The sequence below is a fragment of the Leptosomus discolor genome, chromosome 4, assembly GCF_034619465.1.
Source record: "Leptosomus discolor isolate bLepDis1 chromosome 4, bLepDis1.hap2, whole genome shotgun sequence".
NCBI classification, from domain to species: Eukaryota; Metazoa; Chordata; class Aves; order Leptosomiformes; family Leptosomidae; genus Leptosomus; species Leptosomus discolor.
The window spans coordinates 77,093,025-77,117,244 of NC_141394.1; the positions used below are offsets into that span (position 1 = coordinate 77,093,025).

The following is a 24,220-nucleotide window of genomic DNA, read 5'->3' on the forward strand; positions in this document are numbered from 1 at the left end:
CTGACACTTGCCTGTTGTGGTGGGCAAGGGCAATATTGGGGACTCACAGGGGACGGCTTCAGGGGGAGCTATTCCTTTCTGCTGCCTGCAATCCATAGCTAATGTATATGTCCTTTTAAGGCCAGACAAAATCTTATTGTCAGCAGAGAGCTTTAGCTGTAAGCGGGCTGTCATGCATCCCTTTTCAGCATGGACACACTTTGTTGGCCAGAGAGGGAACCAGGGAAGTGTAGCTCTGATGGAGATGTCTGTGTGTGATCAGATGAAACCACCCCTTTCCTGTGCACCCATCTCCTGTTTCCTAAATAATAAAGTAGCTGGGGCAGGCACTATTTTTTTCTGGCTTCTGTCTTTCGGTATCGCTTAGCACAAAGCTGTTTCTATTTTGTATAGTAAAAAAAAATAAGAACAACCGAAACAGTTGCAATGGCAATTATTTAATTATGAAAAGCTCCAGGCACAAGCAAAACCTCCAGGAAAAGCTCTAATTTAAAATCAACACTTGTACAAATAATTTAGATCAGTATATGTAAGTTTTACACTGATGACCTACTCCAAAAGTGGAAGTAGCAGGTAGTAACCAGATTTATTAATGAATCTCTTTGACCTTAGCATGCTCTGGTTTGGTAGTTTGTCCTCTGGATGATATTTTGCAATAGACTTGTCATTGTTGGACTGAGAGCCTAAGTCCAGTCAGTGAAACACTGGCACTAATAACATGCTTTATTAGTAATTTCTGTTGTAGTACCACAGTTATGACATGACTAAAGAAGAAGAAAAAAACTCAGACAATTATTTACATCTTCAAAGCATCGTGTAAGAGATGTCAGGAGACCAGACAGGTTGGTTAGACACTAGAAGGTAATTTCTTTTTTCTCCCAAACCTACCACTAAGTTTCGTTTCACTCGTAGCTAATGTTACAGGGCTCTGATGGCTGGTGAACTCCACCTAAGTTGCTTGTGACCAAGGTTTATCTTTATGTATTAGGTCCAGCCTAGTCTGTATTTAATGGATGTCACACTACTAAATAGAAGGAGACAGGAGCAAGGAGAGAAGAGACAAAAAACATGCAGGGAAGAAGGAGACTAACAAGGGTCCACCTTTTTTGAATGGGGCTTGACAGCAGGTGAGTTTAGAATTCATTTTCTCTGTGCTTGCTTACATCCATTCAACAGAGAAGACAAGGGAAATGAGAGGGAGCTTGGAGCATCAGAGCTGGAGGAGATGCTGAGTTTTGGATAAGGTTGATTTCTTAGTCACTTTGTGGAAGGTTCTTCATGACTTTTTCAAAGTGGTAAGAAGCTCTTCAGCTTCTTAGTAATATCAGACATCGCATGGATGTCTCACAGTGTGGCATGACTGGCACTAGAAGCATGTCTCAGGACATGGGAGTTCTGCTGTGGTGGTTGGTAGACACAAAAGGAGCATTAAAATGACCATTCTGTGTCAGGTCTGCTGTTCTGTTGCCCGTCATGTCTCCTCATAGTGCTTCAGAAGGACTTCCCATTGCTAAGCAATGATGCAACGTTGCTGGTGATGAGCAGGTGCTGCTTGAACCTGCAAGTGGTGAGTGATGGTAACGTGGGGAGGGACACCGGACTGTATTTGCTTCAGCATTGTTGATTCTTCCTGTTGTTAACCTTTGAAGGATCTCTTTTGTAAGGAGGAATGGAAAGTTTTAGTGAAGATTTCAAAATTTAGTTGCAAATCGCAAACTTGTGTTTCAAACAGAGGAAAAAAAAAAAGTTGAGACTATAGCACACAAATTTTCCGGTGCGAAATGAAGCTGTGGTTTATCAGCAACTTGCTGCCCCCCTTTTTCTTTGCAAAGCTGCAGCACTAAAGGGGTTTGTAGAGTGTCAAGTGCAGCTGTCACGTACCAGAAACTCACACACTATCTTTCCACTGTAGCTGCATGTTTCCAATTCAGTGGCCAGTACTGCCTTTTCTTCTGGGTGCTCTCAGTGTAAACATCACCCACCTTAAAATATTGTATGCAAACCACAAAACACTCCTGTGCTCTCATCTCGACATGGTATAGACCTTTAACCTGATCACTGGGTTGAAAATCTCCGTACTCTCCATGCTCTTTGGTACCTCAGCTGAGAGTTTGATAAAAGAAGACCTGAATGTGTTATGAGCTTTCCTTGCACAGGTTTCCCGCATCTTCTGTCTTGACGCTGCAGAGCTTGTTTGTGCAGATGTGTGGCAAATCAGCAAACCATGACAGCATCTTTTGGGGACTGGTGACAATTTACTCTGCCAGTGCCCCAGCTGGAGTTAACAGTAGACGGGTTGGCTTTCTGCAGCTCCAATCTCATAAATACCACAGAGGTTCTGTCCGGAATTACAGAAAGACTTTCTGTTTTCTAACACTGAATATAGACTTTCCTTAAGAAAAGGAAAATTATCTGTATAGCTCCAGTGTACAATTCTTTTGTCTGAACAGCAGTTCCAGTAGTCTTTAATTCGTGAACTGGGCTTATTACCTCATTTCCAGTTCCCACAATCAAATTTCTGTTGGGTTTGAGGCACTATTTGGCAGTTCTCCTCCTGTTCAACCCCTTCCAGGGTCTCATAGACTTGGTGTTACCCCCTTGGCCCTGGGAGCTGACTTCTCCTGTCTCCTTCAATCCAGAGTCTTGGTCTGGTCTCCTTCCTTGCTGCACACTGCTCTTCTTCTCTGAAGACCTTGGGCAGGAAAGCCTGGTGGCGATACCTCAGGGAGTTTCTGGGTCCATCTGTGTGGTTCAGGAGGACTTTCCCAGAGCAGGGTATGGCTGTGCACCTTTACTGTTAATGTCTTTGAGAGGGAAATTTAATTTCCATTGTTGGTTACGGAGGAAGTGTTCCCATTTCTGATTATCCACCTGTCCCGCTTCCCGCTGACAGTGCTGGCAGCATGGAAACCTGTGGCTTGCTTGAGATTTCTTGCTTCATCCATTTTGTGGTCCTATTAATAGCATCGGCTGGCTTTTACAACTCGTTATTTCTCCCCGATTTTGCATTTACTTGAAAAAACCCCAAACTTTGCTGTAGAATTTGACCTGTAAGATGCAACCCTAAGCCATGATACCTTGTTCAAAAGAAGCAGAGGGGAGGAGAGATGGCTGCATCAAAAAGCAGTGGGTTTAATGCTCTCCCGTCATCAACAAAACAAACTAAATTTGGTGTTGAGTTTCACTTTTAACAGCCTGATCGCCACCATTACTGTGAAGAGAAATGTGCGCTTACCCTTTCCATACCTGTTCTCCTAGAGGTACCACTCCCACCCTGTTTGTGAGTGTTGGACTTGGTAGCCATATAACAATTTGTGTTTAAAACATATCCTGCAAACTTCATTTTTATGCAATTAATTTACTTCCATTTATATATTGTAAGTATAGAACTGCAGAAGGATCTTTCAGAGACTGGGCAATACGGCAGCAGGTGAAATCTGGAGTAGGTGGATGTGAAGCAATGCATGCAAGGAAAACCAGTCCTAGCTTTGCCATAAAATAAGGAGCCAAATATTGCCATTCAGGGGTGAAAATGTGGGTTAAGACAGGTACTACCACAGACACATCAATTCAGTGCCCAGCAGAAAAAGCAAATCAGATGTTAGCAGGTAGGAAAAAAATTTGGTATAAAACAGAGAACACAGCTATGTAATCATATGGTCCAATGTCCGATCCATGATCCAATATATGGTCCAATGCATTGTACAAATTCTTGAATGCTGTCTGTTGGTCTCACCCGCTTATCTCAAAAAGGAGACTCAAAAAAGAAGTAGTAGGACCAGAAAAGTTTCAGAGAAGGGCAAAATGGAGGATCAGCTGTCTGAGACGGGTTTTGCCATAGGCAGGCTAGGACTTTTTAGACTGAAAACATGTTTTAAGTGGATATACATTAAAGGTCTCCAGAATCGTGAGTGGCTGGGAGTGGAGAGGCGTTGATTATCCACTGCCTTTTCCCACACAGAAAGTAATGGGCAACAGGTGAAGCTGATGTTGGTGAGGCTGGAAGCAAACGAAGTTGTCCTTCACCCGTGGATGTCCCTGCCAAAGGACACTGAGGATGCAGAGGCTGGACAGATGTTTGGAACAGAGGTCCATTGCTGGTTACTCAAAAGATAGCAACAGGCTCAGGAAATGTTTTTAGTTTAAAATAGTCTGAATACTGAAGGAAAGTGTCATATATGATTGTCCTGTCTGTATTATTCCTTGGCTGTCTGCTCATAGACAGTGTTGGAGACAGAATAGCCATCTGGGCGGACTTTTGCTCTGAACCAAACCAGTCATTTTTATATTCTTAACTATGAGGTCTCATTACAATACATCATTTTAAGGAAGCCATTTGCTACAGAACTCCACATCCATTTCCTCTGAAACACTGTAAATTTTCCAATTATTTCATTCTTTAACACAGAACACTTAAATCTCCTTAGCTGTTGGCCCTGCACAAGGACATTTATCCCAAGAACGGATCCTGCAGTTCTCCATAGCTCTCCCGACATCTCTGCCCTCTGCACTGCGGATAGTGAGAAAGAAGGGCACGGTCCAACTCTGTCATGTGGTTACCATTGCATGGAGAAAGAAACTGTCTTCTGGGTGTGTATACATGCAGGGTATATGAGATACACACACATGAACTGCCTATGGCTTTCCAACCTACGTCTGCAGTTGTGTGAGCTGGAAGATGATGGAATAGAGGTGGTTTGAGCTTCATGCGGTTCCAGCCCTTCAGGGCAGCAGCATCCAGCCCTGCAGGCCCTGTGTCCATGTCCCTGTCTGCTCATGATGGGACAGGACTCTTTCCAAGGCCTTTGGGACTCTCCCTTGCTCACTTTGCAGCCATGAGCAGCACAGGGAAAGGAGAAGGGTTTGTATCACCAGCTCCTCCATGGCATGCCCACCCATAAATGACACCACTGAGGATGCTATGGCCATCTTCGATGCATCACACCCCTTCATCCCTCCAGCAGGGAGCATTGGAGCAGCTCTGTGGTTACCTGGGACATCAAGCAAAACACCTTTGCTGCTGGGAGAGGTCAGAGAAAGCAGGTGAGGTTTGCCTTTCTCTATTTTACGTTCCAGGGCACCCTGGATGCCTCTTGGAAGAGGGATGATTGCCAGGAAAAATGTTTGACCCTGGCCAGCTAGCTCAGTTTGTGTCCCAGCTTTGGGGAGGTGAGGAGGGACCCAGGTTTGGGGACCAGGGGAATTTGCACGGCAGCAGCTGCCTTTCCCTGGCATCTCCTTGGGGATGGCAGCTTGGGCTCTGCACAGTGGGGTGTGACCCGCGCTTCTAAATCATATCAAAATTATCCGGGCTATGGTAGTGAAGGGTGAGTCAGATTAAAACGAAATGACCTGAAGAAAGGTGTATATTTTAGTCATGGCTGTTCTACGGCTGCTCTGACTCGTTTCCTCCTGCATCGAGACGGCTTGAGACGTGTATTTTGATAATGGTAGTGTCACTTGCAGCTTGTTACTCAGGGCAGGAATATATAACCCCAGCCCCCAGGAATATTTGTTACAATTTTTTTTAAGAGATTGAGAGGAAATATCCCAACTCGAGTTTTGCATTGGGTACTGACGTTAAGGCATAATATTTTTAAGGCGGCTGGGTGTCAGCACAGGCTAACACCTCTCCCTGAGATGTCAGCCAGCGAGTTTACCTCGTGCTTGCGCTGGATTGCACCTTAGGCTTTGCTGAGGAACAGCAGCCGTTCTGCCCGTGAGCCGGCTGCGAGGCCCCCAGCAGCCAAGCACCACCTCCCGCGGCGGTACCTGAAGAGGTGCTAGATATGGTGGGACTCGATCGTGGTTTCTGCCATGGGCCACGCTGCAACGTGGAAGAGCAGCTCGCACCCAGCTCCTCCGAGGACGCCCTGCCCGCCCCCGGAGGCGGCTGCCCAACACCGAGGCGCTGTGCTGCCTTTCAGGCTGCCCGCACGGCCCGCGGCCCCGGCTCCCCGCGCTGGGAGGGCGCCGCAGGAAACGTGGTGGGCGAGATCACACGCGGAGCTCTGGGGGCAGAGATGTCTTCTAAGCCACAGTCCTCCTCCCTGCCCAGCCTCGCGGGGAGGGAGGTTGGTTGCACTCCATATTTTGGTGCCCAACCTCCCAGCGGGACATTTGAACCACAAGCTCAGAAGAAGAGCAGAAAAAAACCAACGTGGCTTGTGTCTTGGGCAGGGTAAGGCTTGCTCCATCGTGCTCACAGGATGGAAGAAGTTGTGGGGTGGGGTGGGACACGGAGCTGACCACAGCAGGCAGGGTGCTGGTGGTGGGCACCAGCTTGCAGGCTCATTGCTTCACTTTGGAGGCATTCATGCTCTACATGGGGAACTCAGGCATTTTTTGGTGTTCCTCAGCAAAGCTCAAGCCCTTGAAAAACTCAGCGTTGCAAAACTTCATTTGCAGGTGCCCACGTTCTCTGCAGGATCAGGTTTTCTGCTGCGTGATGGAGAGGCTCAGTCCGGTTTGGGCAAGATGAAATTTAGCCCTTACTCATTGCTCAACCCAAAAAAAGCCAAGGAGACAAGCTCATGGGTGCCTGCGTCAGGCTGGCTGCCTGAGGGCTCCTGACCCCTCCAAGGAGCTTTTCAGAGGGGATAGACCGGGCTTTGCCACTTGAGCAGGTTTCCTTTTCATATTGACTGCCAGCTGCTTTCCGCGAGTGACTCGTCTTCGGGGTTTCTGGGTTTTTATGTTGAAGAAACTAAGTTTGTCCTGTGAGAGCCCAGTTGCAACAGCACATAGATATGTTGTACCTGGCAGAGAAAAAATTCTGCGCTGACGCCATCATTGGGATTTTTCACCTCTGGTTTTAATTTATTAACTTGATCAGAAAGTGCAAATAGTAACAATGGTATTCCCCTGCTTAAAAGTGTGATGCAGTCCCCCTTCATATGCTTTTATCTCTTAAAGGCTAAACGACAAAATGAACTTCAGCAGAAACAATGAATGGCTAGGGCAGGAATATTAAACCTCCTGTCCTATTGCAAATATTTAAAGTTTTGTTTCATGTGAAAGAACCGCATGTGTATAAACTCGTAGTGATCTTTCCCATAGCAAGGTGGTAGAGAAGCAAAACACATACCTTACACAAACTTATTTTTAACGTGGTCTGATATGTGTTCCAGTTAAATGAATGCTGGAATGACAAATATTTGTATATAATTCCACAAAAGCTGCAGATCTCACCCTGAGTGCACCCGTTGTTGACATACACATTTACTATTTCAGCAAATAATATTTAATTTAATAACCAGCAATAACTTTAAATAAAAACTACAATAATATTAAAGAAAACATTTCTGATTTATATGAACCAGAAATTTAACATATTACTATTTCTGGTTTATTGAATGAAATGCAAAGAAGTCCAGGGAAGTATGGGCAAGACGTATTTATGCTGCCTGAAGGCAGCTTTTGTCCACCAGTGTCTTTTTTTCTATAGGTATCTGCCAACCTATATAACTGTCAATATATATACAATAATATATATTTTATGTATATATAACACATACATAAATATATATATTACATATAATACATGACACATAATATATAGAAATAATAGTTAGAAATTTGTCAATAACTTTCAATACGTATGACATAACATTTCTATGTTTAAGGGTCCTGTAAATTGTTTGATACATGATACCGCAGGGCAGCCAGGTGAGCTGGCGTGTGCTGCGGGTGGAGGAGGGCTTTGGTGCGTTGGGTGCTTCTGAAAGACAGGGAAGAGACTTTCCCGCGCCCCTGCTCGGGCGTGCGTGTGCGGGGCTGCGTCTGTGCGCTCGTGGCGTTCAGCAGTACTCAGTAAATATTGTTTGGGGTTTTTTTCTTGCAGATTCTGGGACTTATCTGGTTTATACAGCAGCAGAAAAAGACATTTAGAAATTCCCATGTAACCGTTCTGACCTGGATGCTTAGAAGTCCTGCTGTGAATCCATTTTTCCTGACAGGAGTAGATATTTAATAAGCAGCTATTGTGCACGGAGCCTTTCTGGCCAAGGATAAATTGGAGGGAATTCAAACAGCACCCATGGATATATGTATCATCTCCTTTCCCTTTGCACAGATTTCAAGTTTAATCATTTAACAGAGCTGCTACTTGTCCTCTCTCCGTTAGCGTGTCCAACTCAGCTGCGTTTATGACTCTGAAAAATTATTTTTTATATATTTAGGAGCTTTAAAATCTTTTTTATATATTTAGGAGCTTTAAAATCAGACATAAATTCTGCTGTCGTGTCACTAGCTTGTTTTCAATTGAATGTTTGCAACTGCACCTGATTCGATTTACTTGTTTCTATTATAAAAACACAGACATCCACACAAAAATGACCAGGCAGCTTAAAAGAATAAGGAAAAACTGAGCTCTGCCAATATTAGATCAGCAACTGAGATGTTCTGGAAAGACTGGCAATTTTTTTTTTAAAATCCATTTACGGAAGTTTTACAAAAATCTGAAGACTGTTTACTGCAACGTCTGAAATACCTGTATTTCTGCTCTGCTGTCTGTCCTTTGGATATTTTAATGCTTTCAAGATATGCATGCACTGTTTAGTGAAAGAATAACTGTAGTAATTTTAATAATATATTCTATGTACTCTGTATGGTCTATACAGAATATAATCTATATTAGAATATAAATATAAATATAGACTATAAAGTATAACAACAACAACAACAACAACAATAATAATAATAATGATAATAACAATAATAATGGACTACTGCAACACGTAATTTTTGTCCTCTTTTACAATTCCTTGCCTGATGATTATGTGGGGTGGGTCCAACATAAGTAACGCTTTATACTTAAACCCACAGTCTGCAAAAACCTTGTCCTATTCAAAAGCCTTTTGTCTTTGTCCAATTTTTTCCAGTGTCTCCTTTTGTCATTTAAGATGATATTGTTTATTTACTGCTAACGTGAGGGTTGTATATAAATCCCATTATTTTCCCTTCTAGGTATGGGTGTTCCTTGCTGCAGCGAGGAGGGTGACAGCGGGAGACAGGAGAAGGCTGCTCCATCCTCAGAAGGAAACGAGGAACAAATTAGGGACTCTTGTTTGCCAGGACATGGGGGCTGCAGTGACACTGTGATGGGCAGTGCTGTTACCTGTATCTCTTCCTCCATGGATCCAGGCACCGTGCCATTAGCAGAGATGCACAGAAATATTTTCCCATTAGCTTGTATGATGGAATCATCCTTTTTTCCCCCAAGTGCCATAACACGGCATCTGTGACCCTTGGCTCGTCTCGTCATCGTGCTCTCAGCACAGTGACAAGGTAGGAAAGAAAAACAAAGAAGCTGCAGATACCAGGGGGCTGGGCTAATTTTCTTAGACATAAAAGCATCTTTTTAATTAGTGTTTCTGTTTCTTTCTTATATATATGCTCTGGGAAAAAAAGTCTATGAAATCGGAGGTGATTGCTTTCCACCGGCTCTCACAGTTGTGAAACCTGCTGCTAAAATCTCTCCGAGTTTACTGTCTTAAAACACCTATTGATGATTATAGGAATTACTACATTTTTTTTTCATTGTTTCCATTAGCAAACTGTCCAAACTTGTGTTTCAACAGGACAGGTAGCACCCTTGACTGTTGCTTCCTCTCCTGTTTCCACTGCACACAGATGATGTGGAGTTTGGGGTTTATTCATTCCTTTATTTATTTATTTTCCAAATTACAAAGTAACAATGAAGCCAAATTGGGGAATCGGACATTGAGGAAATTCTTTGCTGCCTGTTACAGTTATCCACCTCTGGGCAGAGAGTCAAGAGGTAAAGAAATCCCTGTCCTTTGAAAGGGTGTTACTGGAGTTGGGATAATCCGGTTGCTGAAGCCTATCAAGGCGAGATGATGCCATCCTGGGGGGGCTTCAGACACTGTGGGGATGGTGGGAGTGTGGAGATAGAGGGAGGAGGAGCAGACCAGGCAGGGTTATCCCTGAGGCTGCTCACCTTCCCATGGGAGAGGAGGATTAGGCTGTCACTGCCTGGCTTTTGCTGCCCAGACCTAGCGCTGGCTGTTGGCTGCTTGGCCGTGGGAGGCCATCTCCTGTGCTGGCCGAGACGGGGGAGAGGTGAAATAGGCGTGGACATTAAGGTCAGGATGCCTCAAGTGTGGGAAACAGAGCTGGGATCTCAAAAGCAGCTGCAGGCAGAGGGAAAACCCCTGGTTTTGAAAAAATAAACCTTTGCCCATGGGAAGTTTCAAAGGAGTTTTCTTACAGCTGTCCTGTAAAAATACATATCATAAAAATAATCTGCTCCTGGGGTGAAGATCTACCCCCCAGGGCAGAAAAATGAAATAGAAAAATGAAATATGCTGCTGGTATGATGTGTCAGAGGTCGAGATGCTTGGGGACCCCTCCCTGCAGCACCCCTGGTGGGATGGGGTCCAGGGTCACCTGACCGCCTGGGTGAGCATCACAGCCCAGGAAGGCCAGCTCGGCGTGCACCACGGCCGCCTTCAGCACTGCGTCACCCCAGCGAGCACCCACGGCTGGGTTTGAGACCAAACCCTCCAGAAAAATTTATATTAAAGAGGAGAGTGGCAGTTTCCTGCACCTGGGAGGGGAGGGAGGGTAAGGCCAGAGGGTTGCTGCTGTGCCGCTGTGGTGCTTTACACCCTCACAAGCTCTTCCCAAATCTGCGTTTGCCCCGGCCCTGGGGACTCTGGAGCCGCACGAGTCCTTGGCTCGTAGGCAGCTGTAAGGACACACACAATGTGCAGGATAGGAGATCCCCGCTGCTTCCCCAGCAGTAAAAATGCTGGTGTCCCCACACTGGGGACAGGAGGGGTCTCGACCTCCTTCCCCTTGCAGTCACTTGTGCTGGTGCCCGTGTTTGAGCAGAGGTGCGGGGCTGGGGACACCCCTGAGAGCGAGCACCCATTGCCTGCGCTCAGCAAGACGCCGCATTTCCAGCCCCACGTCAGCCTTGCAGCCCCGGGCAGCGGCTGAGCCGTGTTAACATCCCTGGGGAGACCTACCCCGCATCCCTTGGAGCTCAGCACCCATGGGCATCGCTTGGGGCTGGGCACCCACAGGAATCGCTTGGGGCTCAGCACACGTGGGTACCTCTCAGGGCTCAGCACCCGCAGGCATTGCTCAGGACTCGACCACGCAGGCATTGCTTGAGCCTCAGCACACACACAGGTGTCACCTGGGGCTCAGCACACACGGGCACCTCTCAGGGCTCGGCATGCTCAGGGCTGAGCCCACTCCGGCATCGCTCCGGTCTCGGCACATACGGGCATCGCTCAGGGCAATGCTCGCCGGCTGTGCCATGCTGCTGGGCTCCAGGCCAGCCCCCCGCTGCCCCCCGTTTGCTCTCAGAGGCGATGTCGGCCTTCAGGCTGCGCCAGGTGTCTGGCCTTGGGTACATCGCTTTGTCTGGCTCTCCTCTCCCACTCTTGGCTGTTTGCAGTCTCCTGTGGGAGAAGATGCTTTCCCAGACCTGCTCTCCCAGAGCTGTTCTTCTGCTTTATCTCTTGCTCAGGCAGAGGCTGTGCCTCCTGGCTCGCCACGCAGCCATGTCCCACACTGAGCGCAGCCACGACAGCAGTCTGCAGACCAAAACGGCTCAGCCATATATTCACTGTGTCTAACAAACATGCCTGTACAGGGCCTTCACAAGCGACCTGCCCCTGCTGTCTGCTGGTTGCTCTCAAAGTGTTAGTTAGCAAGGTTAGTCAACCAGCGCTAGCAGGAGCAAACCAAAAGCACCCAGGTGCTGTCCCGTGGGTGAACAGAGAGGAGCGCCAAGAAGCTCTCAGCGCATCTTTCCAGCCCACCTGAATCCCTTTGGTACACCAGCCCCGGTGCCCCTGGTGCAGAGCCAGCTGTGGTGTTCACCCTGCTCAGCACCTTTTGAGAAGTTCTCAGCATGCTGCAGGATATGACCCGGTCCTTTTGTCATCCTTTATATCAAAGAAAAATATTAAAGTCATGGTCTGTCGCAGGGAAGAAATGTCTGTCTGTCAATGCAAACCCATGTCTGCCCCTTGCAATGTCCTTCCCGGGTCACATCCAGGCAGGACTCAGCACCGTGCAGGGGAGGGTCCGTGTCTTCTCCTTGCCTGCTGGAGGTGGGGGGAGCTGGTGGGATTTACTGCCTGTGGATACGAAGCCACAGTCTCCGCCGCAGACCTGAGAAGAGACGGTGTCTGTCAGCCCCAGAACCTCCTCCATCCCACTCCTGGGCTATCCCGGTGCATGACACCCCTCATTTTCCCCGGGGCTGGCAGGATGCTTACGGTAAAAGCGATGGGCAGTGGGGACCAGGCTCAGCAGGAGGACGAGGACGCCGACACCGAGCGGGACCCAGACCAGAGGGCTGCAGGCACCTGGAGAACAAGAGGGGACACGGTGTGGAGGTGCCCTGCCAGCTCAGCACCCAGCATCATCCTGCCCTGGCAGCTTTGGGGGATGAAGGGTGGGGTGGGGAGTAAAGCAAGGCATGTCCTCAGGAGGGCTGGAGGACACGACCATCACCCTGGGGTGGCCCTTGGCGGGATGCATTATACCCCTAAGGCATTGTAGGGAATTTAGCTATGAGTCACGATAACCTTTTGCGTGGTGTCCTCGCTGGCATGGGAATTCACCATGTTTGCAGGACAGATTTTGCACCCTCAGGGGCTGCACACCCAAGGGACACCAGAGCTAAGTGTAGGTCTGCTTAGGCAGAGCTAAACAGAAGCACATCCTGGCCTCTAAACCCTTGTATATCCCCAGGAAGCTCTCCTAAAAGCAGATGTCAGCTCCATCCAGAGCGGTGGGTCCAGGTAGATGTGGATGCTCACACCTGCAGGGTCATGTTGTGGTTGCCCCCACCCTGGGACAAACTGCAGCTGAACCCCGGGGACGCCCAGGAACTCAGCAAAACCCTTTTGCAAAGCAGCCTGAGCCAACCTGGTGCCGTACCTTTCCTGCTGGCAGCTTTGGTTTTGGTTCCACACCGTGCAGGTTTTCTGGAGAGTGGTTCCTGAGTGGTCTTCAGAGACAGAGGCAAAACATCAACTGGTGGATAAGGAGGAGAAGAGGATGGTCAATATAGCACCGAGCGCAGCAGAGGTCTCAAACTGCAGGCAAGAAGGGCTGGAAAATTTGGCTTTTAAAACTAGCCCCATCCAGTGACCCCTGCAAAGGGCTGGGAGCTTGACCTGAATGTCTTCATAGCCACAGAAGTTACCAAGAGCTTGTAAGAGTGCTAATAAAACAACGTACTGGGCAAACAAGGGCAGAAGGCTAAGGCAGAGAAAAAGGGAACTGCCTCGAGCTACATTTACTGCCAGGTACCATCTCATCAGCATTGCACAACATCACAGGTAGCAGGAGATTTCAGTAGCACTGGGAGGTTTTAAGGGAGCCTCGGATCTTTTCAGTATTCAGATTGCTCTCATTTTTGCTCAAAATCAGATATTTTTTTTTTTCTGAAAAAATAAGGGCAGTGTTTATTATGGTATATCTGAATTACAATGGAACACATTCATCTCTGTAAAGCTTGTTAGGAAAATATCTCAGTAATGTCATTAAATAGCTCTACGTCTGACTGCTCAAACTCCACTTATTCAAAATTTTGGGTGATTCAAAAATATATTTTTCTGCTTCTGTCTAGAACTGAAATTTGTATGGAAACCATCGTTCTTCTACATGCAAAAATAAGATATCAGGTGCCTGGGATTTATCTGGACAACTTCTCCCTTACATTATAACAGACTTAAAGAAAAGGAACTTAGAGACAATTTGTTTTATCATCTGTACTAAACAAAAAAAAAAGAAAATATCCAGCAAAGCACAAGTCCTCCCAGAGCACCTGCTGGTGTTTAGTTTTAAATTGGAGTGTCCTTGATCATGCTGAATTTCAACCCTGTTTTTCCTGCTTTGCTTTGCACATAGATATGGGCTCAGTTGATAAAAACCAGTTCTCCTTTATCTTAAACCAGCTTCTCTTTGAACCGGCAAGAATTCAAAAGGGATTTCTCAGCCAGATAAAGGTACAGGGCATATTTGCAAAAACAACAGAAAGGCTGGGACGCTGGGCCTGCTTTAGAGCCAGCAGCCGCAGCTGCATCTTGGTTAAATAAGTTATTTGTCTCCCTAAAAGCCTGCAAAGAAAGGGCTGATTCCTACTTCAAACACATTAGTTTTTCTACACCACCTCCTGCTCAGTGGCGAAGGGGAAAATGGGCTGAAAAGAGCTGCTGTATGACCCAGGGTCTGTAAAGCATCACCCCCCCACCCCCCCTTCCCCCCCCCCCCACCAGTGCCGTCTGCTGACAGCTCTGGTTTCTGGTTGGAGATCTCCAGTGACAGTGGGTTGTGAGCTTTGAGGAATAAATCCCCATTTCAATCCTTTATGTGAAGGACAGGCTTGAAACCTGCAGTCAGACCCGCCCCAGAGATGCGAGAGGTGATGTCCTCTGGCCTTGATGCTGCTCTTGTCACTTGGAGGAAGGGTAAGGAAGAACCAGGGTATGGAAGGACCCGGGAGCTGAGCAGGGCACACATCCAGCCTCTCATCCGAAGCACCGCAGGGGCTGAGAAAAGCCCAGGGCACGACAATATCAGGGACTGAGGGTCTTCCCATGGAAAACCTGAAACACTAGGACCAATGCAGCTCAAGGCATGACCACAGCAGAGCAACTGCTGGTGGCGAAAGGACTATTACATGCAGCTGACCTAAAATTTAGCTATATTTGCTGTATTTTCTACCTTGTCCAGTCTCATAGGTCTCTTCAGAAAAACCCCAGAGCCCCAACCTTGCATCTCAACGTTGGGAAGGATCTACCAACACTTACACAGGGGACCTCGGGCCTCATCACAGCCTGCCAGCGGCACATTTTGGAGCCCCGGGGGCGATGCTTACCCACACCGAGTTGTGTCCCACTGCCCACAAGGAGCTGGAAGGACTGGAAGATGGAGCAGTAATAGGTGCCGTTGTCCGAGGCATGGAGGCGGCTGATGTGCAGGCTGTAGGAGGTGCGGGAACTCGCCCCATGGACACTAAACTTGTCCTGGTCGATGTTTGCGCCATACGTGGCTTTGCCCAACACACTGGAAAATACCAAGAACTCAAAATTTTGCCCCTCCTGGCTCCAGCGGTACCAGTACACCCCGGCATTCTCCTTCAGCTCACAGAGGATTTCTATTTTACTGTTAGCTTGGGCTAAAATATGCTGTGGAGACTGGAATAAAAGTAGATTTGTACAGAAACCTAAGAAAAAAGAAATAGGAATACATCGTTATTATTTTCTTTGTAGGCTTAATGAGATCAAATAGTCACAGACCAGGGCATCACACCAGTGAGAAACAGGAGCATCTTTATCCCATATTCCCTCAGAGGCTTTTTTGAGTTCCCCAGCTATTTTTCAGCCAGGCCTAGCTATACAGGTAAGGTCTGCCTTGTAAACACTCACCTAGGGAGAAGGCTCAGTGGCAAGGACAGGGGTGGAGGGACGATTCTGAGGGTGTCCTTGGGGCTGTATGTGCAGGGAAGGTCATCCCCACCTGCTCCTGCGGATGCTCCTCTCCTACCCTCCTTTTCTCTCTCATTTTTTGGGAGAGGCTTCACCTCTCTTCCCACAGATTTTTTCTGAGCCTCTTTAACTTATTTGCCAGATTTTTATTCTAACAGATGAACACCAATAAACTTCATCTCAGGTGCAGAAAAAGACCAAAACCCATGCAAAAAATCTCAAAATGAGCCAACTTCATATTCGTTTTCAGAGAATGTTATTTTCATATGAATTTCAAGACGTGGGGAAGGAGAGGGAGGGAGGGGTAGCGGCGGGGTTGAAAGCTTCGGTTTGGCATCACATTGCTGTGTTTAGGCTTTGCAGCTTTTGTGTAAATTTTGAAATTATCTGAGTTGGGTTAGGCCTGGGCAGATGTGAGCGATGTCTGTGTGCGAGCGAGGAGGTGTCCTTGCAGAAAGGATAACAGGTGACTCATGATCCTTTCTGTTCAGCAAACAGTCCTACAAAGCTGCAGATACTCTGAGACCGAGTGAAAAACAGTCCTCGGAAGATAAGGATGCTCTCGCTTCCCCCCCGTCTGTTTCCCAGGCATGTTTTAAAGCTGTGCAGAAGGCTCAATAAAACATGGGGTTTGGCTTTTTTTACCTTAAAACATCTCTATTCCTTCAAAATCCCAAAGCTGCACACAGTAGTTGTTTCAAACTGCCTCATGCAGCCCTGCAAATCCTGTGGTGTGGGAATGGGTTTGCACAACCACAAGAACACCTGAAGCCATCCCTATGGCCCATGGCCCTGATATCCCCCATGTCCCCCATGGGGACAGGCAGAGGAGAGGGCTCTGGTGACTGACACAGGCCCAGAGCCTTCCTCCGTCCCTGCACTGATGACTCCATCGCTGCTGGCACGATGCTGCTTCAGCCCTAACGTGCAATGCTGAAATTCAGGCGTTACAGATCAGCCGCAACATTTACCACAACCTCTGCTGCTGCGACGGTATAAATGGCTCCTTATTATTAAAATACAACATTTTCAGGTTTTGGAATGCAATCCTCCCGAACTTTGCTCTGGCAAACACCTGTGTGATTTTTTTAGGGGATGAAATGTGTGTGGCCATGGGGCACGGCAGCTTCAGGGTCTCCCTGGCTGCCCTGCAGTCTGGCTCTGCTGGGCATGGGAAACTTAAGGGCCCATGAAAACCTTTTCCTTGAGCTGTTGGAGAGATTATTAGATGAATCAGAAGGGATGAGAAAGGATCCTGGAAAATGCTCAGCTCAGCTCTGAGCCAGTGGTCAAGTTCCACGGGGGTGAGCTGGGGTGGAACCAGAGCAGAAAAGCTCACCCTCTGCTGCACCTTCATCCCCCAAAACCTCCCTGTTCCCTCTCACGGTGTACAGTCTTGCAGGGACCACAGGGAACTGGGGTGGGACAGGTTTGTTTCCACATGTTTGGCCAGAGCAGCTTGCAGCAGCTTGAAAACAGTCTGTTTTCCTTTTGTACATGTGGAGCAAACTCTAATTTATGGGGGTTTTCTCACCATGGACCCCTCTGTACAGATCTATAGGATATTACTACCTAGATATAGGCATTGATAAAGCACCTTGGGCTGTTTGCTGCCAGATCGGCTGTGTTACGCTGTGGCTGGATGACCATCACAAGACATGAACAAAACACCCTGCAGTCCTCACAGCCCCTCGTGAGGATACTGGGCACCGGTGGACCTGGGTTGGGCAATGTCTCAGGCAACCAACTTGAGCTGCCACCCTCGTATATACATTTAAATGGTGTTTCAGGCTCTCAACACTTTCCACCTAAGAACCGATGGCACAATTTGTCCCGTAAAGCGTAATTCTACCACTTTGCCATGACATTGACTGCATATACTTGGTCCAGACCTCCTGCCTGCAATAAGCAGAAGGCAGCACAGTTTTACAACACACCAGTTCCAGCTGTAGCCCTCGGGAAACACTCACTCCTCGGATAGATTTAGAAGAAAATTTGATGGAGTGTTTATCACCTTTGCATTACACAGGCAGCACAGATAGGTACTACTTTAATTTCTCCATCAGCAGCTTCCCACAGTCCATCTACACTATAAGAGAGTGCAGTAAAAACAAACTCTGCAGTGTCTACACCATCATATATTGCACTAAAAATAGAATAGAATAGAATAGAATAGAATAGAATAGAACAGAACAGAACAGAACAGAACAAAATAGGCTATTTCAGTTGGAAGGGACCTACAATGACCATCTAGTCCAACTGCCTGACCAGTCCAGGGCTGGCCACAAGCTAAAGCATGTTAATGGCATTGTCCAAAATTACGTGGCAATAGGTAATAATACGCCATAGACCTGTAGTATGCCTGTATATTTAAACTTTGATCATCCAGATGCTGTGCAACGCATCCCACGTGCTGAAGCAGCGTGGAGGAGAGGCTCCAGCATGATTTTAGGTGCCCTCAACCCTTAAGATACGTGTCCTTCTTACCTGGGATCTGGAGGCAGATGCAGAGATGGAGCCACAGCCGAGCCATCGCAGTGGAGACAACGATGGAGGGGGTTTGTGCCAGCTTCCCACTTCCACTCACGGTCACGTCTTGGTGGTGAGGCTGGCTTCACCCCAGGAGGTTCTTCCTCGTCTTGGCGCAGATGTCTCACCAACAGCTGCCAAAAAGCATCTGTCGCGGCAGCGCCTGGAGCCTCAGCCCCGCAGCTTCTTCTATGCTGAGCCCCCAAACCAGGTGTGTTTCTCCAGCACTGCACAAGATCCCCTGAAATCTCCCTTTAGGAAGAAAAGAATGAAAACTCATTGATTTTAAATTATGATTTCTTCATATTTCGTGACCTGGCTTTTCCTCCTTCTTTTAATCTAGCTCCGTGCAATTAAAAATGACAAATGTGGGAGCTTGGCATTAAAAACAAAAGCAGAAAAGATTGAATTTTGTCTGGTTTCTCCTCTTTGGAAACCCACATGCATTCAAAATAAGGAGAAGATGCAATTTGAGTTGTGGGGTTGTTTTCTTCAGCAGAATCTTTGGAGGGAGGTGTTTTTCTCTGGGCCTGGAAAATGCTGAACACCAAATTAGCTTGCCAGAAAGTGGAGGCACAAGGCATCACAGAACACTTTGAAGACAAGAGCAAGAAACCTCAAACAAATTTAGTGGTTGAAAACCCACAAATATAAGGAAATTCTGCTGGGGCTCCCCACCTTGCTGCTTTGGTAGCTGCACCACTGCACGGCTCATACGCAGAAATATTTAAATGATAGATAAAATATCAGAGCGGCTTTGAAATGTCTTTGGGAGGGAGAGATTTGAAGCACTTGGGGTTTAGGATTTGGAGAGTGAAATACGTGATGTGAAATTACAGGGGTGAACCGGTGTCAGCAGCCTTCAGTATTTCCATGTTTGGGGAAAAAAGAGAATTATTTATTAATTTTATTTATTCACTGCCCCCTTGGCTGCCAAGCGGGATTTGGTTTTCTTTTATGTCTTACTTGTGTGGATAATGATGGTCCCTACAAAGCCTCAGCATCTCCCCAGGGCTGGCTCCCTGGTGAGGGGGATTCCCCAGGGAGGTCTCAGGTAGGGGCAAAAAACCTCCCCCAGTGTTTGAGTTGGTGGACGAATAGGAAAAACAATTTTGCATCTCACGCAGTGTAATTTTTTGGTCCATTTTGAACGAGATTTTCCCATCCTGCTGTGACACATCCCCTCGTCATTTCTGTTTAAAATAATTTCCTGCTCAAAGCGGGTTGCTAACCACCAAAAGCCTTGCTGTCAAGGGCTCAGCTGCTAAAATTTAGGGTCGGCTGAATTGCTCCTTAACTCTTTCCTGGCAGGAGAAATTCATTTCAGTGCTTTCAAATGTATTTCAGTGCTTTCAAACGTATTTCAGTGCTTTTAAGGGCTTGCTTTTGGAGCTGAGCCCCCCAGCATGGAGTGCAGCCACCCTTTCTTCTGCCCTCCTTACCTCCTGCTTGCCTTTCCCCTCACTCCCAAAGAGGGACTGCTCCAGAACCGGGTGTAGGCACCTTTATTTATTTTTTTTATTTTTTTTTTTTGGGGGGGGGGGCACGGGTTTGCTTAATATGAGAAATGCCCCTGCAAGTGAATTTTCCCTTTGTCCCTGTGGTGAAGTCACTGAGCTGAGCCTGATGTTCCTGGTTGCTGCAATGGCTGCATCTCTCTTTTCCCACTGCTGCGGTCACCTGGAGCACCTTCTGGCCTCCTGGCCAAGACCAAAGTGCTCCCAGAGGTGGTTTTTTGTCACTCTTATGACCTCAGACATGGGGTATGTTACACTGGGCACCAAATGCTGCTGCAAGGCTGGTGACACTGGGTTTGTCTAAGCAGATATATTGGGTTGCCTAAGCAGATATTTTGGCTTGGGAGGATTCACAGAACACAGAACCACAGAATCATAGATTCCCCAGGCTGTTACAGCAGATTTAGAGACGCTTCCCTGCAGTGTTTTTACCTATAGGGTGTCTCCTATGGAAAGAAAAAGGAATATTTGCAATGTAAAATCATAGTGTGTGTGCTGGAACAGGGATTAATTTTTAGGTTTTTTTGGAAGCTGCTGTTTATACGCAGTTGAGCTATTTACTGGAGGCCAAGCTGTTCTCAGGACAGGTGTTGCTCCGATGAGAAAACATTTTGGAGGTGGGATGGCTTTGTCTGGCAGCCTATCTCCAACAAAAAGAAAAGCTTTGTGGGAACGTGCAGGAGAGCAGCTGCTGTTTATAACATCCCCACATTGTTTGGGTCTGCTGTCCTGTGAAGAAAATAGGGGAGGATCTGTTAACACAAACAAGATTTGTTGGTGACCTTGCTGGGGTACAGCGGCTCCTAATCACGAGTATTTGGCTCACAGCTGGGCCAAGATGGGGGGAATCGCTGAATTTTGGTGTATTCGTGTTATTTGGCTGCACAATTTCTTGGGGGAATTTATTCTTTTTCTGAAATGAAAGATGACCATCCCAGTCCCCAGCCCAGCCAACTCCTTGCCTCATCTTGGTGCTCGCCCTGTGGGTCCCCTCCTCACCCGTCCCAGGGGGAAGCAGCCCCTCTTCTTTTTCCCAGCCTGCACCCTGTGCACCTCACCCCACAGACACTAACTCCCCCTGCTTTGCCAGCTTTGTTATAGTTTGACTCTTTTCTCCCTGTGATGGGGTTTTTCCAGCAAAGTGTTTGCTTTTGGAGCAAAGCATTGGAGTAGAAGAAAGGGGTCTACAGGCAAGAAGCAGGACCTGGCTGGGGTTTCACCTCTGCTAAACTCCCATGTTGCAGCAGAGGTAATTGCAGCTGGGCTTTAAATGCCAGGCTGGAGGAACAGTTGCCATAAAAATAAGGAAAAATCCATTCCCTCTGTGCTTTTGGGGATACAAGGGGTGACTTTGGGGATCAGGGAAGGCTGATCAGCCTCAAGCCTGGTCCAACACAGCCAGTACTGCAGTACCTGAAAATAAGGGCCCACTGGGGATAATGGGCTACTGGATGGAAACTCCCCAGAACTCAAGCAGCCAAGGGTGAATATTTTTGTGCTTTTTCAATTTTTAAAAATGATTTTATTCCAGGGAAGGGCGTAGCTGCTGGAGTATTTTATTAGAGGGAAAAGCAGCAATGAAAATGGTAGCATTTTCACTGGGTAAGATGAGTACTACCTTTTCCTTTGGGTAATATCAGAAAAAAAATCCCACATGGGTCAAGTTTTCTTTTCTAAACTGCTCTGAGCTAAGATGTGGTTTGTAGGGAGAGGCTGGCAGGGGGGCATCTGCCTTTGCAGGTGCAGATTTGTAGCTGTACTTCAGCTGATGCAATATCACAGTCAAGGCTCCTGACACGTCGTGGGGTACCCACAAGGTATACGCCAGCGTGCAGCGGGCTGGTTTGTGGCACGGAAAAATGCTGCTTTTGAAGTCCACATGCCAAAATGGATCTAAATGACAAATTCTCTGAGTTTTCTTGCCATCTTGTCTCCCCCCAGAAAGCAGATCTGTGCTTGGGGGGGGGGGGGGGCAGTCTGGAGGGACTGTGTGTGTTACAGGTGTCATGTGTGAGCCCCATATGTGATCCCCTCCCAAAACCCGGGTGCTAATGGGGTGTGCCGCAAGGGTGGAGGCCACTGGGGGGCTTTGGGAGGATGGATGCTGAGGAGACAGGCTCTCCCTCTTCAGGGCAATTGGTGCAAGCAGAAGTTAGCATAAGTGAGCAGTGACCTAATCCTGCCTCCCCCCCCCGAAACAGATAAGGGGCAGAGCAGGTGCTCCCGTGTGATTTCAGCCTCCCTAATCAGTGCCAAAGAGGATAAGGAAAGACAAGGAAAGCGTCCTTGGGAAGACGGGGAGGGATGCAGCACCTGCAGGAGGAAAAGCCACCAAGGAAGTAAACAGAGGCCTTATCAGCCCAAAACAATGACCTACCACGGCTATAAAAAGCCACCGGAGTGAGACCTCGCGACCACCTTGACTTTGAAGGTGCCGAATCCACTGGAGCTCTGCAGCGACCGTCTCCAGGCCCCCGGGACCGCCAGGACATCCAGCCAAGGATTGGTGAGATCTCATTATCAGGGTCCTACTACACCTCTGCTTCGCTTTGCCCATTCCCGTGTCCCTTCCCTATCCCCTCCCTGGGACCCGGTGGGTTGCAGCGGCCGCCCGCGGGGCTGCGGCCACCCGTCCCCACCTTCCCCTTCCCTTGCTACCGGGTTGCAGCAGCTGCCCACGGGGCTGCAGCCACCCGTCCCCACCTTCCCCTTCTCTTGCTACTGGGTCGCAGCAGCTGCCCACGGGTCCGCGGCCACCCGTCCCCACCTTCCCCTTCCCTTGCTACCACGTTTGGCATCCCCTCGGCGGGGCTTTTCGTACAGGCAGGTCGCAGGGTTGCAGCCTTCCTCTGTGGGTGGGTCGGTGGTGCTGGTGTTATGGTAGCTTTGCCCTGAGACGGAGCCGTCTCAGATCTCGTTCCCCTCACTATGATGAGCGATATCGTTAGCAACTGGAAGCTGGAGCAGTTTGTGCTCCAGAAATGTCTCCCCCCGGTTTGGTCCCCGGGGTCCTTCCAGGGCCCGGAGGCATACCAGCAGCTGTGCCAGCAGTGGGAGAGCTGGTCGGAGGAGACTAAAAAGCCGAAACCCACAAATAAGTGCAAGAAGCGAGCGGCTTTGCAGGGATTGTTGATGGTGGGCAGAGAGTTGTCCAAATTGCTGAAGGAGGCTCTTGAGAATGTGCAGAAACTGGAGCAGGCCAAGGGCGAGCTCAAAATGCAGGTGGACAACCTGCGGGCAGAGGTGCAGGGTTTGTGCGGGGACTCTCTGCGTAGCGCAGTGGAGATCACCCGGCTGGAGAGCAAGCTGGGCTATGAGAAGCTGAAAACGGAGGAGCTGGAGAAGGAGGTTGGCAAGTGGATCGGGGAGACCCACGATGCGCAGAGCGCGGTGCGGGCAGTCCTGCAGGACGTCCAGCGGGACCGGGGCACTGGCCCTGATCACAAGGTATGCCACGCCAAGATCCAGGAGCTGCAGGCAGAGCTGGGGGTGTCGAGGGGTATCGTGGCTGCCATCCAAGGCAAAAGGAACCGGTTTGGGAATGGTGAGGGGGAGGACTCCTCGGACCCACATCCAGCCCACTATGACTATGAGGATGATGTCTGGGGTGCCAATGGCCCCACCAGGCCATCCCCTTACGCTCCTCTGCGGGAGGAGATGTGCCAGCTGCAAGGGGGGGAGGTGGAGGCTTCTAAAAGTAAAAAGAGCCCCCCTGAGGAGTCATCTGGCCACGGCCCACTCCAGGTCATAGACACCAACAGGGCTGTGCTCTGGTTTACCCCTGAGCAGCTCAAGACAGTGGGGAAGATGCTGGGGCCATTGACGAAGGAGACAGCGGTCAACTGGCTGTCCAGGGCCCAGAGGCTGCCCAGGTGCCAGAGTGGCAACTCAGTGGCTGACCTGATAGACGTGGTGAGAAAGTGCATGAAACCAGACGATTTTGCGGCATTACCAGGGGATGTGCAGATGGGCAATGTCCAGGACATCGGGGATGTCCAGCTGGCCGTGCTTAAGGTGTTCTTCCCAGAGGTCAACCCCTTAGTGCTCTTCCACCAGGAGAAGCAAAACCCTGAGGAGCGTCCAGATGCTTACGTTAACCGTAAGAAGATGCTCTATCAGATGGCTGGGTTGCCTGGCTCAAAGGACACCCCCCTTGATTTTGACAGGCCTGAATTCAAGGAGCCACTAGTGGTGGGGCTGACCCCCCCCTTGCGAGTGATCGCCGGTGGGGATGCAGCCAGAAAGCCGCTGTCAGAGCTGGAGCAGATCCTGACCCAGAATTTTGAGCTGCAAAAGCAGGCGTTCCCAGGGTACATGCTGGGGGGGAAGAAAGGGAAAACCTCGGCCATGTCCTTCCAAAGTGCAGGGGTGAGAAAAACGCAAGGAGACAACCGAAAAGATCCTGATGGCAAAGGTGGTTCAGGGAAGGAGAACCAGCAAGGGCTGAGGTTTCAGAAGTCCAACCCTTGGCGGGCTGAGCTGAGGAAGCGCTTGATAAAATACGAGAAGCAGGAGGATATTGATGGCTTGCCGGATGCGGAGCTCTTCCGAAAACTGGCCCTGCATGAGGCCAAAAAGCACAGCAGCTCCAACCCGATTGACCCGGGGTCTAAAGCTCAGCAATAGGGCTGCCAGGCACCCGCATCGCCCCTTTTTGTGGCACCGATTAAGACCGATTTGTGGGGGCGCCTG

The 24,220-nt window shown here is 48.6% G+C and overlaps 2 protein-coding genes across 2 annotated transcripts; one reads left to right on the forward strand and one right to left on the reverse strand.

Annotated features, from left to right (window-relative positions):
• Window positions 1-12,112: 12,112 nt before the first annotated feature.
• CD8B (CD8 subunit beta) lies at window positions 12,113-18,015 on the reverse strand. The gene is made up of 5 exons (XM_086464552.1): window positions 17,970-18,015; window positions 14,873-15,220; window positions 12,928-13,023; window positions 12,261-12,350; window positions 12,113-12,153 (listed from the first exon to the last, which is right to left on the reverse strand). Exons 1-5 carry the CDS (start codon window positions 18,013-18,015, stop codon window positions 12,113-12,115), a joined length of 621 nt encoding a protein of 206 aa, XP_086320678.1.
• A 4,441-nt stretch (window positions 18,016-22,456) lies between these two features.
• Window positions 22,457-24,154, forward strand: LOC147415694 (uncharacterized). Its single transcript, XM_086463934.1, has one exon. The coding sequence runs from the start codon at window positions 22,457-22,459 to the stop codon at window positions 24,152-24,154; it is 1,698 nt and encodes a 565-aa protein (XP_086320060.1).
• The last annotated feature ends 66 nt before the right edge of the window (window positions 24,155-24,220 follow it).

Excerpts from the sequence above, each read along its gene's own strand:
- CD8B (XM_086464552.1), bottom strand. The coding sequence starts at position 18,015 with ATGGCTCGGCTGTGGCTCCATCTCTGCATCTGCCTCCAGATCCCAG. Across the intron at positions 15,221-17,969 it reads CATCTGCCTCCAGATCCCAG|GTTTCTGTACAAATCTACTT; the intron begins GTAAGAAGGACA and ends CTTTTTTCTTAG. Across the intron at positions 12,154-12,260 it reads CACTGCCCATCGCTTTTACC|GTCTGCGGCGGAGACTGTGG; the intron begins GTAAGCATCCTG and ends GTCTCTTCTCAG.
- LOC147415694 (XM_086463934.1), top strand. The coding sequence starts at position 22,457 with ATGATGAGCGATATCGTTAGCAACTGGAAGCTGGAGCAGTTTGTGCTC.